At 33.3% G+C, this 14,441-nt stretch overlaps 1 protein-coding gene across 2 annotated transcripts; it reads right to left on the bottom strand.

Annotated features, from left to right (window-relative positions):
• Positions 1–4,957: 4,957 nt before the first annotated feature.
• On the bottom strand, positions 4,958–13,384 carry LOC110648097 (probable serine/threonine protein kinase IRE). Of its 2 annotated transcripts, XM_021802213.2 has the most exons (17): positions 12,735–13,384; positions 12,506–12,573; positions 12,221–12,397; positions 10,722–12,062; positions 10,183–10,355; positions 9,604–9,853; positions 9,083–9,175; positions 8,844–8,984; positions 8,645–8,737; positions 8,163–8,364; positions 7,989–8,074; positions 7,514–7,602; positions 6,657–6,708; positions 6,523–6,579; positions 6,280–6,438; positions 5,761–5,841; positions 4,958–5,456 (listed from the first exon to the last, which is right to left on the bottom strand). In XM_021802213.2, exons 1-17 carry the CDS (start codon positions 13,171–13,173, stop codon positions 5,376–5,378), a joined length of 3,582 nt encoding a protein of 1,193 aa, XP_021657905.2. In that variant the 5' UTR covers positions 13,174–13,384; the 3' UTR covers positions 4,958–5,375. The 2 variants fall into 2 exon arrangements, with proteins under 2 accessions (XP_021657905.2, XP_057996119.1); XM_058140136.1 differs by lacking the exon at positions 9,083–9,175.
• Between the last annotated feature and the right edge of the window lie 1,057 nt (positions 13,385–14,441).

The following is a 14,441-nucleotide window of genomic DNA, read 5'->3' as shown; positions in this document are numbered from 1 at the left end:
TCTCTATCTCCATTAAAATTTCTTTCATTTTTTCCTTCCAAAACCTTGATTTTTCTCCACCAAACCCTAAGATACCTTCATCGAAATTTATCTACACCACTTGAGAAGGTGTTTGGCAGCCAAGAAAACTAAGGAAAGTGAACTTTGAAGTGTTGGGAAAAAGTCTCCACAGAAGGTTAGTGCTATCTCTCTCTCTCTTTATTCTTGTAAGCATGTTATGACACTAATTTAACTAGAAATTGTGGAAAAAGAAGAAAATTCTGTATACTAGAGTAACTCCTAAATTTCAGCAGCCAAGGAATTGCTAGGGTTTTGATGCTTTTTTTTTAATTAAATTAGTATAGTAGCTGCCCTTGATGAGAACAAAGTGATGAGAACTTGATTATTTATGTATGGTGAAAGTTGTAAAATTTGGGATTTAGGATTTTGAGCAAAATTAGGGTTTTGCTCATGTAATGGTCAATGAACATTTTATTGGTCAATTAGTGACTATTTGGTAAGTTTTGAACATAAAATGAAGTGAATTGTGGTATTTGATTGGGAAATTGTGGACTGCCCTATGATTGTGAATCTGGACCCTTGGAGTCCAGTGTGTTTGGAGAGCCTTAACTGAATTTGTGTAGCTCTAATTGGTGCAAGGCCAATTGGAGGTGAAACTAGACACATAATGACACATTTTTAATGAAGAAACCTTGCCCAGAAAATAGACTTAGGATGACCTAAAAATTGACGAAATCCGGGTAACCAATTTTGGACCTGGTAAAAGTGACCAAATTGACCTGAATTTTATATCAATGGAAAGTTTAGACAATTTAGAACAACTTTCATGAAGAATATAAGCTCAAATTCTGACCATAACCCATCCGAATTACTAGCCAAAGTCAGGACCCCTAACTTGCCAGAACCAGTTTTGCTCAGAAATTCTGGGTAGAGACTAATCCGGCCAATTATGGTAATTTGGCCATAACTTGAGCTACAAAACTCCAAATGGAGTGATTCAAAAAGGGAATTAAAGAATACACAATAAGGAACAACTTTGATGAAGATAAGTTAGCTTAATTCTCACTGTAGCTTAGACCAATGGAACAGTAAACATAGGACACAAAAACTGAATTTTTGAAAATACTTCTAGGAGGCTTTGAAATGTAATTAGCAATCAATGCCAATAAATTTAGAACTCAAAATGTGGTATAATTATATATGTAAAATTTATATACATATTATGTATGAAAAAGTCAATTAATTGAGTGAATAGTAATGTGTGAATAGTAACTCAAAAAACATAAGGAATAATAAAAGAAATTAAAAAAGTCATTATGAATACTAATATATATAGTGTAATTAGTGAATTAAAAATTCTTGAATTTGAGTGACTCTAGGACATAAGGGAACAATCAATATAAAGGACCTTAGACAAAAATTATGACTTTAATATGTTCAACCATTTGGACAAGATTGGGATTCCAGAATTTGCCTGGTTCTGGATTTAAAAGAAAAGAATGAACTAGTTATTGTTATTTGACCATAACTGGAGCCCTAAAACTTTAATTGACATAATTCAAATTAATATGAATAAATAAGACGAAGACTTAGGATTTTATTTTAGGAACCTGGAACCAATTCTAAGCCTGAGTGCTTAAAATTGTATAACCAATAAAAATAGAAAATCTGAAAATGAATAGACTTATAGGGTTCAGCATCCTGGATAGTCATTACTTATTTCTTTAAAATTAGAGTTATACTACTTCAAAATAAATGATTAAAAAGAGAAATTTAAGTTAATCTGAAATCCATGAAATGTTCTTGGATTATTTGAAATCTGAATGATAATTTATATAAATGGTATAATGAATAAAATGAATGTAAGTATGAGACATTAGTTTTCTTTATTGGAGAAAGGAAAAACTGCTTTGAGTACAGTTATACATGAGAATAATTGTTATGAATTGTGATTAATATGGATAATATAATAAATATATAAATTATGATGAATGTACAAAGTTATGTAAAAAATAAGATTAGATATTTATGCTTCTGCTATGAATAAAATTTAAATACTATAGATTATAATTGGAAAATAAAATGAAATAGTAAAACTTATGAACATTTAATGGTACTAATGTGCCTATGTATTGCCTAGACATGAGTGTCAGATTGGATAGATTGACATGTCAATAGGGTATTGTTTTAGCAGTACTGCATAAGACTTTATGCTTATATTTCTGGCTTCATGCTCGCATTCATGGCTTATATGCCGATTATCTTTATCTGTTACCATGGCTTTTTAGCCATACTGATTGCATATATAATTGACGTTTTGTATTTCACATTCCATGGTATGACGGCCCGAGACACCACGGTGTCCAATGCCCAGTGACCCACTTATCCAGTTTAGTCAGTTTGTTATAAGTTACTTGGGCAGTTAAATTTATTAATAATAATATGAATTAAATGAATGAATAAGAAAGAAACTAGAATTAGTTTTAAAATTTTATTTACTATGCAATGATTTAAAATACCTATAAATAAATTAGTGAAATAATAAGAAGATTTACAAAAGAAGTATAACGTAAATAAATATTACAAATGCGTCTCTCATAATAAATTAAGACTAAATTTAATATTGTTAAATAATTGAATATTGTATATATTATTACTGTAAAGTTTATACACTAAGCATTTTCAAATAAGGACAAATTAGGATAACCGATAATTAATACTAGTAATCTCATACGAAATTAAATTAATTCTTGAGTATTCAAATATTAGTTCAGTTTTATCTTTATTGTATATTATTTTTTTGTTATATTATTACGCCACTAAGCAGCAATGCTTAGCGCGGTGGATTTGTTTCATCGCGCAGGTACTGAAGCTAAAACCCAGTGGACATGAGACTGGGATCTTTGGAATCCAGATCTGCCGAAGTGTCAGAAGTGTATAAAGTTGTCACATTCTCAGCAATGCATATAGATAAGGCCCATATATGTCATATTATGTATTTTGTACATTATAATTAGTTATTATTTGTAATGTAAATTATGAATTGTATGTTGAAATATAGATTATGGAATTGTAATTAATTTATAGATCATGTAAATTATGAATTTATGTAATCAGTCTGTAAATCATGTAAATTAATGAAACTTGAGAATTTCTATATATAAATTGTGCATGAATGAAAATGCATGGAAATGAATATGAAATTGAAATATATGGATGATATTTGAAATATGAGATGATTATGAAAATAATTGATGAGATTTTATTGTAAAATATTATTGAAAATTTTAAGCAGGTGAATAGTAAAATACGTCAACGGAAAATAAAATAGGGGAAACTCCGCTGGTTTTTCCATAGAAAAATAATTGATATTAAAATATAACGAGATCAAATTATTAAAGGAAAAAAATAAGATAAGATAGGGTATTCCGACACTGAGTATGACATGCTTTACTTAATTACACTGTCGACGAGTGAGGGATGTTACAGAATTATTCTTGTCAATGGCCACTTGAGTAAGTATTAGTATCAAATTAAAAATGTTTAATGATGGCAACGTCAATCATAATCTTGGGTTAGTAGTCCCTCGAATACTCATACGTGTGAAAAAGCAGAGACAAAGTGAGATTTTTGGAAATTGATTGTGAGATGTTCATAAAAAAAATGGTAATAATATTAGCTTAGTACTGTCACTTGTAGAATATACTAATTATCACCTCTCAGGGACCTAACGAAATTGTCTGCATAAGCCCCGCTTGGGTTGAATTGGGAAGGAAAAAAGCGCTTCTTTTAAAAAGTGTTATATATATATAAAGAATAATGAATTTATAATTTAGCTTAAGGAAATTGAAAAATCTGATGCCAATTTATAGCAAAAAAAGATAATCAAACCTGTTGAATTCATGGATCTGTAGTGGAAACTGGATGCTGCACGGTGTATTCTTGCACTTTACATCAAAGCAGCTTTTTAAGCGAGTCTGATAATGGAACGTAGACATTGCAACTATCCTAGCAGCCCTTTCTAAGTTCCACTGAGAATTTAATTCAGTAAACAAACAAGTTGTACCTTTCGAATCTTGGATTCTCCAGTTCAAGATATTTTTCAGAAGAATATTAATTCTGTGATATAAGCTAAAGGATTAAGCTCATTTAGGCCAGTTTAGTGTTAAGATTTCTAATAAAAAAGTGATTTTCAAAAAAAAAAAAAAATCATTTACATATTGATAAGAAATATTTTGTGATTAAAAATTCTTATAATTAAATTATGTTAAATTTAATTTTAAAATAATTTTAATGTCAATAATAATTTCAACATAGATTTTGAATAATTGGCAACCTTTCAATTAACTTATATTCAGTATTCTCAATTGATTTTAATTTGAATTTTACTGATGTCTCTAACATAGTTTCAAAAAGTTAAATCACAAAAGGAGATTGTGTGGGAACACACTCTAGTCTTATTATTTTAGTTTTTATTTCTTTAAATTCTCTTTTGAATTTTTATCGAGGCTATTTTATATATATTGAACATTGATTTGAAACAAAATGTTTATGCTTGGACAAACACCTTTTTTTGAGTTAATTTTTAGAGTAAAGTTAAACTCGGTACATTTTTTCTACTTAATATCAAAGTCTATCTTTTTTCATTTAGAGTAGAATTACGTTCAATTTATTTTATCCTTAAAAAAATGAACTTTAAAGATGAAAAGAAGCACAATTAATAAGAAACTGAAGTTTCATTAGATTAATTTACTATCTCCGACTAATTTAATGGATAAATGTCTGTTTATCTTACAGTATAGGAACATTCAAACTCCATTTTTTTCCTTAAAAACTTTTCTATAATACCAAGAAAAAGAAAAAAAAAATATATATATATATATATATATATATATATATATATATATAAACTCATTAATTATAAGCTTCTAAAGATTACGGAGAGTTAAAAAAAAAGTTCGAAAATATCAGTACACTGAGATCTATATATACACAAAGGCTGGTGGGTCAAAATCACAAAATTGCACATGACCTTTTGACTGTAGAAATTAAGTTCCACTTTCTGCATTGAAGCGTAATAAGAAAATTTCACTGATCCATTGTTTTAAAGCTGGATCCCGAAGAGATAACTGTTGTTCTAGGAAAGTGTCCTCTTGAAATTTTCAGGTTGACAATTTTTCCTCATCATCAAAGGATCACCATTGAAATTGACCATGCAAACTAAAACTACAGCCGGGAGCAAAATGATGTGCATGTGTTTAATAGGTGCTAAATCAATAAGCTGTAACGCAATGTAAAGTAATTAAATTTTTTATTTAAAATTTAATAACAATTTTAATTGCATTACATTACGTTACAGCTTATCAAACATAGTACTATAGTTTAGATGCATCTGCTGTTTCCTTGGTGTTCCTGGTCACCATATCATAGTTGATAGAAGCAAGTTGAGACAAGTTCTGAGAACACAGGAAGTAAAATTTTAAATTGGAATGCAACCTTGGAACTTGCATGCCCCGGATAATTAATAAACAGGTTTTGGGGATTTACGTGACCCAGATAATTAAAATTCTTTCCATTATAACATTACATGATCCTAACTTCCATGGGAAGGTGAAAATTTCAGTAGCTAAAAATCATTGATAGAATTAATAATTATTAAAACACCTTAATGGAATTATCATACTAGCATAGGCTTATTTGAAAAGCTATGTAAACAACGTAATATAACTATTAACTAATATGTAATTTAAAAGGTCTCACCTTAAATGAAAAATTACTGAACGAATACTTCACAGCAAGTGCAGGAGCGTTAAAGTCTGCCAAGCTACGACATTCATCCCCCTGGCATAAAACATACAAATCACAAATAAAAGAAAAATAATTTGCAATCCAGCTAATAGTGGAATAATTCTTAAAGGAAATTAGGCTTCAGTTACTTATCAGATATTCAAAGATAAACAATACGACAACATCCACTTCTTCTCTAACAATTAACAAGAATTGAACGTAAGTTACCTAGTTCACTTAATTCCATTTTCTTGCCACTGGGCCAAAACATGGCCGGCTTCTATTATTTCCATACGATTTAAATTAGATTATTGTCAGTATGAGAATTTTAACCTTCAACTTAATTCCAATCAAGTCATATTTTCTAATCTCAAAGTCACTCATGCTAAATGTTGTCAATGGCAGTAGATGATATCAAGCCCACAGTTCAATCGATTGAAAGTTATATGTGCATTGCAGTTGATAGATTATAAGTAATCACTGTGTACATACATCCTCATCATGGGTATTGCTGAATGACCCTGTGCTACATGAGTCGGTTAAGTCATCAAAATCACTGCCTCCTTGAAAATTTTCACCCTCTGGATTCCATATGTATCGGCTCATAAAATAACTTGTGTCATGTGCCTCTGCCGATGGTATGAACATAGCCTGCAACCAGTAAGACAACTTAAGGAGTGTTCCAAGTATGGTAAATATTTCTAAAAAATCTATGTAAATTTGTACAATGACAACCTTTTGCCTAGCAAGTGTGTCCCATTTAATGTTGCCAAAGAAAGGGTGTTGCTTCACCTGTAAGAAAATTGAGCTGCTTAGTTTTCAAATCCTTGCTACTTGTAATATCTAATCAATGACCATCCGAAGTTTACCTCTTTGGCTCCTGTTGCTCCAAGCCTTTGAATTGGATTTTCAGTCAATAACCTGAAAAATGGATAAATCCTGAAACTGTTAAATGACCCTGTTTGTGCCTTGGAAGTTCTAATCCACCTTTTTTTTTTTTTTTTTTTTCCCAGAAGGTAAATGAGTTTTTACTGCCAGCCATAATCTACTTTACTAATGGTGCAAAGAGAATAGCGGACTAGCTTTGCTTGCAGCAATGGACTGGACTGCAGTGTCTTGGGTCTTTCTACTTGGAGATTGTGTGAACTGCAAAGTCTTCTTAATTTTGTATACAGAGTTCAAATTCTAGTTGGAAAGAATGCTAGAAATAATTTTTAACAATATTTGCTTCTACGGGATTATGCGATGCAATTCTAACTCTAGGTGTGATTCCTAGAGGGTAGGAATTCTAGGTGTGAAGTTTAGAATCTTCCGTTTTTCCATTGATTTCACAAGTAATCCCATGCAAAGAAAGATACAATCAATGGTTCATCAAATCCTGAGAATCTCTCATTGAAACCTAATTTACTTCCTGTAAAATAGCCTCAAAAGTTATTATTCAAGTGTACTGTTCATAGTGCAAAACAGCATCCATAAACAGTCCCAAAACCTTGATTTCCTTCCCTTGATTTTGATTCCCAGCAATAGCATACACCTTTGCCTTTATTGCCCACATTAATTTCCACCCTTTCAGCCTTCATTAACATTTTAATGCTAGTCCTCCAAGGCTGTGCTAAAAGAATTATCCTAAAATTTAAAGATCCAAAAACAATCTGCATAAATGAGCCACAGATAGTACTGAAGATTGCATTGCAAACTATACATCTTGAAAATTCACATTTCTTACTTGTCGATCAAATGATAGGCTTCAAAACTCATCTCCTCAGGTACCCTGGGCCAAGGTATATCTCTATTCATTATATTGTCAAATATTTGCTGCAATAAATAGGACCATTAGTCTGCATCAAGCTGCATGAAAGTATAAAATTATTTAACACCAGAAAAATTAACACTTCTTTCTCTCAGAAGTTCAACAGATTCATTAGGAATAAACAGAGCAAATAATAGAGGACCGGTAGATTTTGGTGCCATATCTATCAATTTATACATGCCAGAGTGCATTTCGTGCTGCTAAGCACTATGTCCAGTCCATAACAACATGGAAGGCATTTACATGGTGCAATATAAGTTAAGCAAGCAGCTCTAATTACAGTAGTATTTAATATCTGTGCATCGTAAAAAAAGTATAATGAAGGGATCCCTCTCTTCCCTGTTATCCAAAACTGTTCAAAAGTTGAGGGAAGCATCTATAGATGCCCTACCTGCGGAATTTCTGCATTGAAAGGTGGAATACCAACAAGCAGCTCAAAAAGAATAATGCCTACAGACCACCAATCAGCAGTTGCACCTACAAGGAGAATAATGTGGGAAGACAAAACAATAGAAAAAACAAAGAATAGTATATTCACTATCTAAATAGCAAATAGGTTACAAACCATGTCCCATGCCAAGAAGTATCTCAGGTGCCAAATAATCAGGAGTCCCAACAACAGAATGCTTTTGGCGCTGTTCTCTTTTTGATGAATTTTGATTTTTTGTTTCATGTTCATCAAGAAAAGCAGAACTATTAAATGATGGACCAGATAAATCCTCTGTGCTGTTGATAAGACCAACCTTCGAGAGCCCAAAATCTGTCAACTGTAACATGAGGGATCAGAGATTTTTGAAAAGTGACAAGAGGTATCATGATGTCAAGTTCAACAAAAATGCCTAAAATTTTTTGGAAACCTTAAAAGCATTTGAAAATGTCTCATAAGTAGCACTAGAGGCAGTCCTCACACACATAAATCACATTGTTTCCAAAATGGTGAAAATTCTTTTTATGTTTTTCCAAAATTTCAAAACCTTTTAGAAAAAACAAACCCTTGCTTTCTTTTTGACTAAAAAATGATAAGAACTAAAACTACAAAATATTAACCTTGATGTGACCATCTTGACCAATCAACAAGTTGTCTGGCTTCAAATCTCTATGAATAACATTTAAAGAATGCAAATACTCCAAAGCAAGAACCTGGGAAGAATAAAACCAACTATTTGTACCCTTGGTGAGAAAAAGTTATTAATAATTTCACATATGTACAGGCAAACCCAGGGAAAGGCAAGTGTCAGGTTCTTACAACTTCTGCAATATAAATACGGGCCATGTCTTCATCCAAGCAGCCCAAGTTTCTCAACAATGAGTAAAGATCTCCACCATTTAGATACTCCATAACCAGGTAAAGATTTTCCCTACATGTGAAGGAGTAGAAAAACCGTACCTGTTCATCATTAATTATGTAGACATTAGAATAACATTTATGTTTTTTAATATTTAATGCACCCCCTAAAATGCTTATACATTATAAAGCCTGCTCACCACAAAAGGATTTCGAACTGATATGAGAATGTTACGCTCTGCCAAAATACTTTCAACTGCATTTTTACAAATCATATCGGCCTTCTTTAAAACCTAAAGAAATATTTTCAAATTAAAATTAAACAAAAAAAGAAGAAGAAAGAAACAAAGAAAACCCACCTCCAGCAAGCATTTAATGCTTCAAACTATAAACAAACATATACACTTACACATAGGCGTACTTGCTGAAGTGAACAATCATGGTATAAGGTGATTTGGGTAATAACTCACTCATTTTATTAAAAAATAACTGAATTTTTATTAATTAATATATAAATAATTATCTTCATAATAATATATTATTTATTTGACACGAATCAGAATTTAGAATATTATAAAGTAAGATGTGGAAATGCAAATCCATGGTTCCATGTCCACCAACATTACCCCATCAAAAAAATTACAAATGCATGTCAATATGTGATATTGATTCGGATCTTCCTGACTGCCACATATAGGTGGTTTAGATAATAGATGCTGACCTTTATAGCAAACAAATCACCAGTTGCCCTTTTTCTGGAGAGGAAAACCCGTCCAAATGCCCCTCTGCTGATTGGTTTTATTATCTCAAAATCTTCTATGGAAGTTCTATCCTTAGAATATTGATTGATAGGGCTTGTACGTAAACTGTGAACCGTATCATCTTCCACAGAACTCTCTTCATCAGCCATATGATTTGATAAGTCCAATTTTTCATCATCTATCTGTGCACAAAGGTGCACATATTTCTCCCTATAAATTACAGAAAAAAGAATCATTAAGATAAAATAAGAGGGATATGTTATATTAGCGGAAACATAATTAATCTTTCTTATAAGATATTAATAATATACAATTTCTAATAATTTTATTATTAATATGTAATTATGATTATAATTTTTATTTATAAACAGATAAATTTATATAAATAATTGAGATAAAAAAATAACCAAAATCAGATATGTCATTTTGGTTATATTTGGTTTTTAGCCTACTTGGCCCTATTAACAGAATGCTAACTTATTTTTTATAAATGACTTTTTCAGGAGAAAAGAAAGAAAGCAGCGGCATCATCTACTCACTGTAATAATTTCTCTATGCGCCTTCCAAAAGTCTCTACGATGAGGGCATCCACCTTCCTATCCTGGATGGCATATTTGAGGTCATCCAGGTAGTCAAGCATAGACTCCAATGAACTATAGTCACTCTCGTTTACATTTGCAACAGAACGGGCAATAGCCAGTAGCTTGGTTATCTGCCATGCAATTGTGAAGTTAACTGGGTACCAATTATAAGCTTACATGAACTAGTAACAAAAGTAGTCAAATAATCAGACCATTGAATTCCTACCTGCCCAAATTCAAAACCTAGTACGGAGATGCAACTAAGGAATCAATAATGAAGGTCAAAACTCAAAAGAAACCTTTATAACTGAATCATAAATGTTTCATTTGACTGGAATGGAAACAAAATGTATGTTGAACCAGCCTGCTAGTAGTCCAAAAAAAATCATTAAAAATTATATAATATTAATGTGCACATATCTGACTGGGTTCTCAGGAGGAGCCGATGCTAAAGCAAGGTAGATCGTGTAGAATAATAATTCGCCTTAGAAACGTACCTGCTGATTATTCTCAAGTTCAGTCATTGTCCTCCGTCCACCCAATAGCAGTTCAATCTGGCTGGTCCGTGGCGTTAATAATGGTGATCGTGGTGTCAAGCTTCCCCCCGATGAAGTTTTTGTGTCTGCATCAGGTGTCAAAGCAGAACGTGCTTCACATGAAATTTCTGATATAACATTCAGTTCTTCCGTGACAAAAGCATTATCAGGTTCAGGCATGACATCAAGCGTGTATTCAGAGCATTGACGAGAAAAATTGTTTCGTTTTGGTGATAACTCATCTAAGTCCTCTTGTATGCCTGACGTTGACATTCTTTCACCCTCGATACTTCGTCTTGGTGTATCAGAGCCTTTTGGAGCCCATGATTCCAATATCTTATCGAGCGTTTCTGCAACTCTTTCAAGTCTTTCATTTATAGTTAAGCCTTTCAAGTCACATCGATCAGCAATTGTACATATCAGAGAGTGCTCTTCTACATGTACTACTGGTATTTCGACCTCACAAATACGACATATCATCGAATTATCATATGCAACACTATGGTGCTCCCCCCAGAATCCCCAAGAAGCTTTTCTAATTCCTGTTGATGCAGCATCCTCTGGAGTTCCAAGAATTTCAGAATTGTCATCCCCAACGGTTCTGGTTTCGTCTTTATTATGAAGCGGTTCTGATTTGTCCTCGGTAGATGTATCGATGGAGCCAGTACCCTTCCTAATTTTCTCGGCCGGTGATGGGAGTTTCTTCCAAGACGACATCCTATAGCTGCTTGTGGTTGAATCACCACTTTTTGCAGTGCTGACTTCCACAGTTTGTTCTGCTGGTTCTTCTTGTATAACCAGAGGTTCTTGTTCCTGACCATGGGACTTGTTTCTCTCTTTCTCAGTTGCCACCTTTCCATCCACCAATGGACGGCTAAAATCCTGTGTTGCAACTGCCAAAATTTGTTCTGGATAAACTCCAAGGTCACTAAGCTGATGAAGTCCCAGAATGTGATCATTGTTATAACCACTCTCCTTTTGAAACTGCACAAGCCTATTGCATCTTGTGAGGATAAAGAGAAGGCGGGTATGCGCTTGTTTGAGGATCCCCATTGGGAGCTCTTGACGCTTATCATCTAGATTCTGAACAATGGCCTCGCATTTTATCCAGAATTCATGAGGTGGCATTTTTGAACATTGCCGAGCTACAACCAACAAATCCTCCAAACTCACTCTCCATTCAGGGTGAGAGTCCGAGACCTTATCAAGTATGCCCACCAAATCTCCGGCAAATATGCCTAAATCAGAATCAACTTCTTCCTTCAACTTGTCGAATTTTGCCCTGATTGCCACCATAACTTCCTAAGATAGTCATCGAATAGAATATAAATGAAAAACCCGTCAGAAACGCACTAGGAAAAGGCCAGAAGATTAATAGATACATTACAACTTACGAGGGAAAAGCAAAGAGATCAGCTGCCACAAAAATGTAACTAGAACAGAAAGCATTATGAGTATACCTCCATATGACCGAATGCCCGAGACCTCCAAACAGGAAAAGGGCGGACTCCTTTGGAATTGAGCTCGTGAGAGAAGCTCTTGACATCTGGGGCCTTCTTCTTCCGACCACTCGTAACACGCAGTATTGCCTGGAAACGTGGAGATTGCAATTCCTTGGCAAAAGCCGCATGGTTACTCTGCAACACCCACCCAAAGAAAACAATCATGCAGCTGAACTACTTACATCAACGAATACATATCATTTGCTCACACAAATTAAAACAAAACCAACAAATTTTATTTACCTCCAACGCAGGATTGACTGATGGTGGATATTTTAATGATTTGGATTGATTCCATCCAACCTTTTTCCCTGAAGAGGAAAACAAAATGTAATCCTTCATATCGTAAAAAGATTGGGAAAAAGCGCATTATAATTTTAATCCATTTGCAAATGGCAATTAAAGAAAAAAAAATTGAAAGCCTTCAACAAAACCCATAAAAATTTAATTATTCATTAATCCCAACCGATACCTTGGTCCCTGGACGACACACTATGAAGAGGAAGGGCCCATTTAAGCTTCGTCGACTCGATAATACTACCTTTATGATCCTCCTTTTTTACAGCATTGCTATCATTATCATTGCCGATATTGGAAGGCCTACCCGCAGTGGAAGAAAACCTAAGAGGAGAAGGAGACGGAGCGGACTGCGTCCTGATACAGTAGAGTCCGAGCGAGGACGCGAGAATAACCGGCGAATTCTCATCATCTTTAGGCAAATAAGAAAGGTCATCATCCTCCTTCTCATCTTCAGTATCATGAAAAGGAGAAGAATCTGCAGTTTCGTGGAAATGCGTCCGGCGAACAGGAATAGGAGGGATTTTTCGGAGCTTGTAATTGGTTGGCGTAGACGAAGAAGACGACGTCGTTTCGGGAGGATCTTGATTGTCGGGGATAGCAGAGTTCGACATGGAAAAGGGATGTTAGGAGGTTGTTGATAATGTCCTTCATTGCATTGCGAGTGTCAAAGTCGGTTATTTTTTAGAGAGATAGAGAAGAGAAGAGAAGAGAAGAGAGGGATAGGAAGTTGTTAGGGAGAGAAAACCAGGAGGACAGAGAAGTTAGATAGAAAGACACGAGAGCAGGAGGTTTTCGCGGGAAATGCAGCGTTTGAGGCCGACGTGTTAGGTGACGGGGAATTTCAGTTACCTTCTCATGTATCCTACTCTTCCTTTTCTATATTTTTACTGAGCAAATGCTTCTCATATGCATAATTCAAAATAAATTAATTATTATATATCTAATTTAAATTTTATTATTTTATTTTTTATTTTATTGATTATTAAAATTTATAGTTTAATACTTTATTTTTAATTCCTTATCACATTTGTAATTTATTCATTTTTTTAAAATAAATATAATTGTGACATTATCCTATTTAACTCTTCCTAGAATAATAAAAATAAAGAATAAGTATAAAATGTAAATAATTTGTAACGCCAGATCCCATGGGTCGGATCGATACTAGGACCTGAGCCGGCATAAAGCCTCCAAGACCCGTAGTAAGTCTTACTATTCCTAAATCCATGATTAGGCCTATAATTTAGACTCAACATGCATATAAAAATAATTTAAATTAAAATATTATAATTTTATTTTAAGCCAACTTAACCCAATAATTATCATAAACTCAAATTATGGGAGCCCAACTAAACCTAATTACATTATTTATAAATTGTTTAAGTATCATACAATTCTTTATTTATTAATCTTAAGAATTTAAATTAACACGATTTCTAACAAGATCTATACTAGTACTAACACATGCGGAGTTCTAGATTTCAAATTTAGAAAATTAATAAAAGAATTAAATAACCGACGTTAAACCTGCAAGGAAGAAAGCAGATTGCCCTGTAAAAGAACTCCTCCTGTAGCCTGGAAAAATATATGAACAAAAGTGAGAGTTCGACTCAAAAAATAAAATACTAATTTTAACCATAATTTTTATAGTTATCTAAAACTAATGCATTATAAGGAATGGAATGCAACATCATCATAAATTTTATACAAATCACATCATAACAGTAAAAAGACAAATTGAAACACTCACACACCCAATACTGTTCAAACATTACATATATGGGAGCTGATCCCCTATACAGCTCTCAAGCCGGACTTTCGCTTAATAAACCAAATGCGGGGTCCTAGAGAGTGTCTCTCAAGCCGTGTTTACCCCGAC

This window comes from Hevea brasiliensis, chromosome 17 (genome assembly GCF_030052815.1).
Source record: "Hevea brasiliensis isolate MT/VB/25A 57/8 chromosome 17, ASM3005281v1, whole genome shotgun sequence".
NCBI classification, from domain to species: domain Eukaryota; kingdom Viridiplantae; phylum Streptophyta; class Magnoliopsida; order Malpighiales; family Euphorbiaceae; genus Hevea; species Hevea brasiliensis.
Note: the sequence above shows the minus strand (reverse complement) of the source record. Positions and strands in the feature narration are given on the sequence as shown.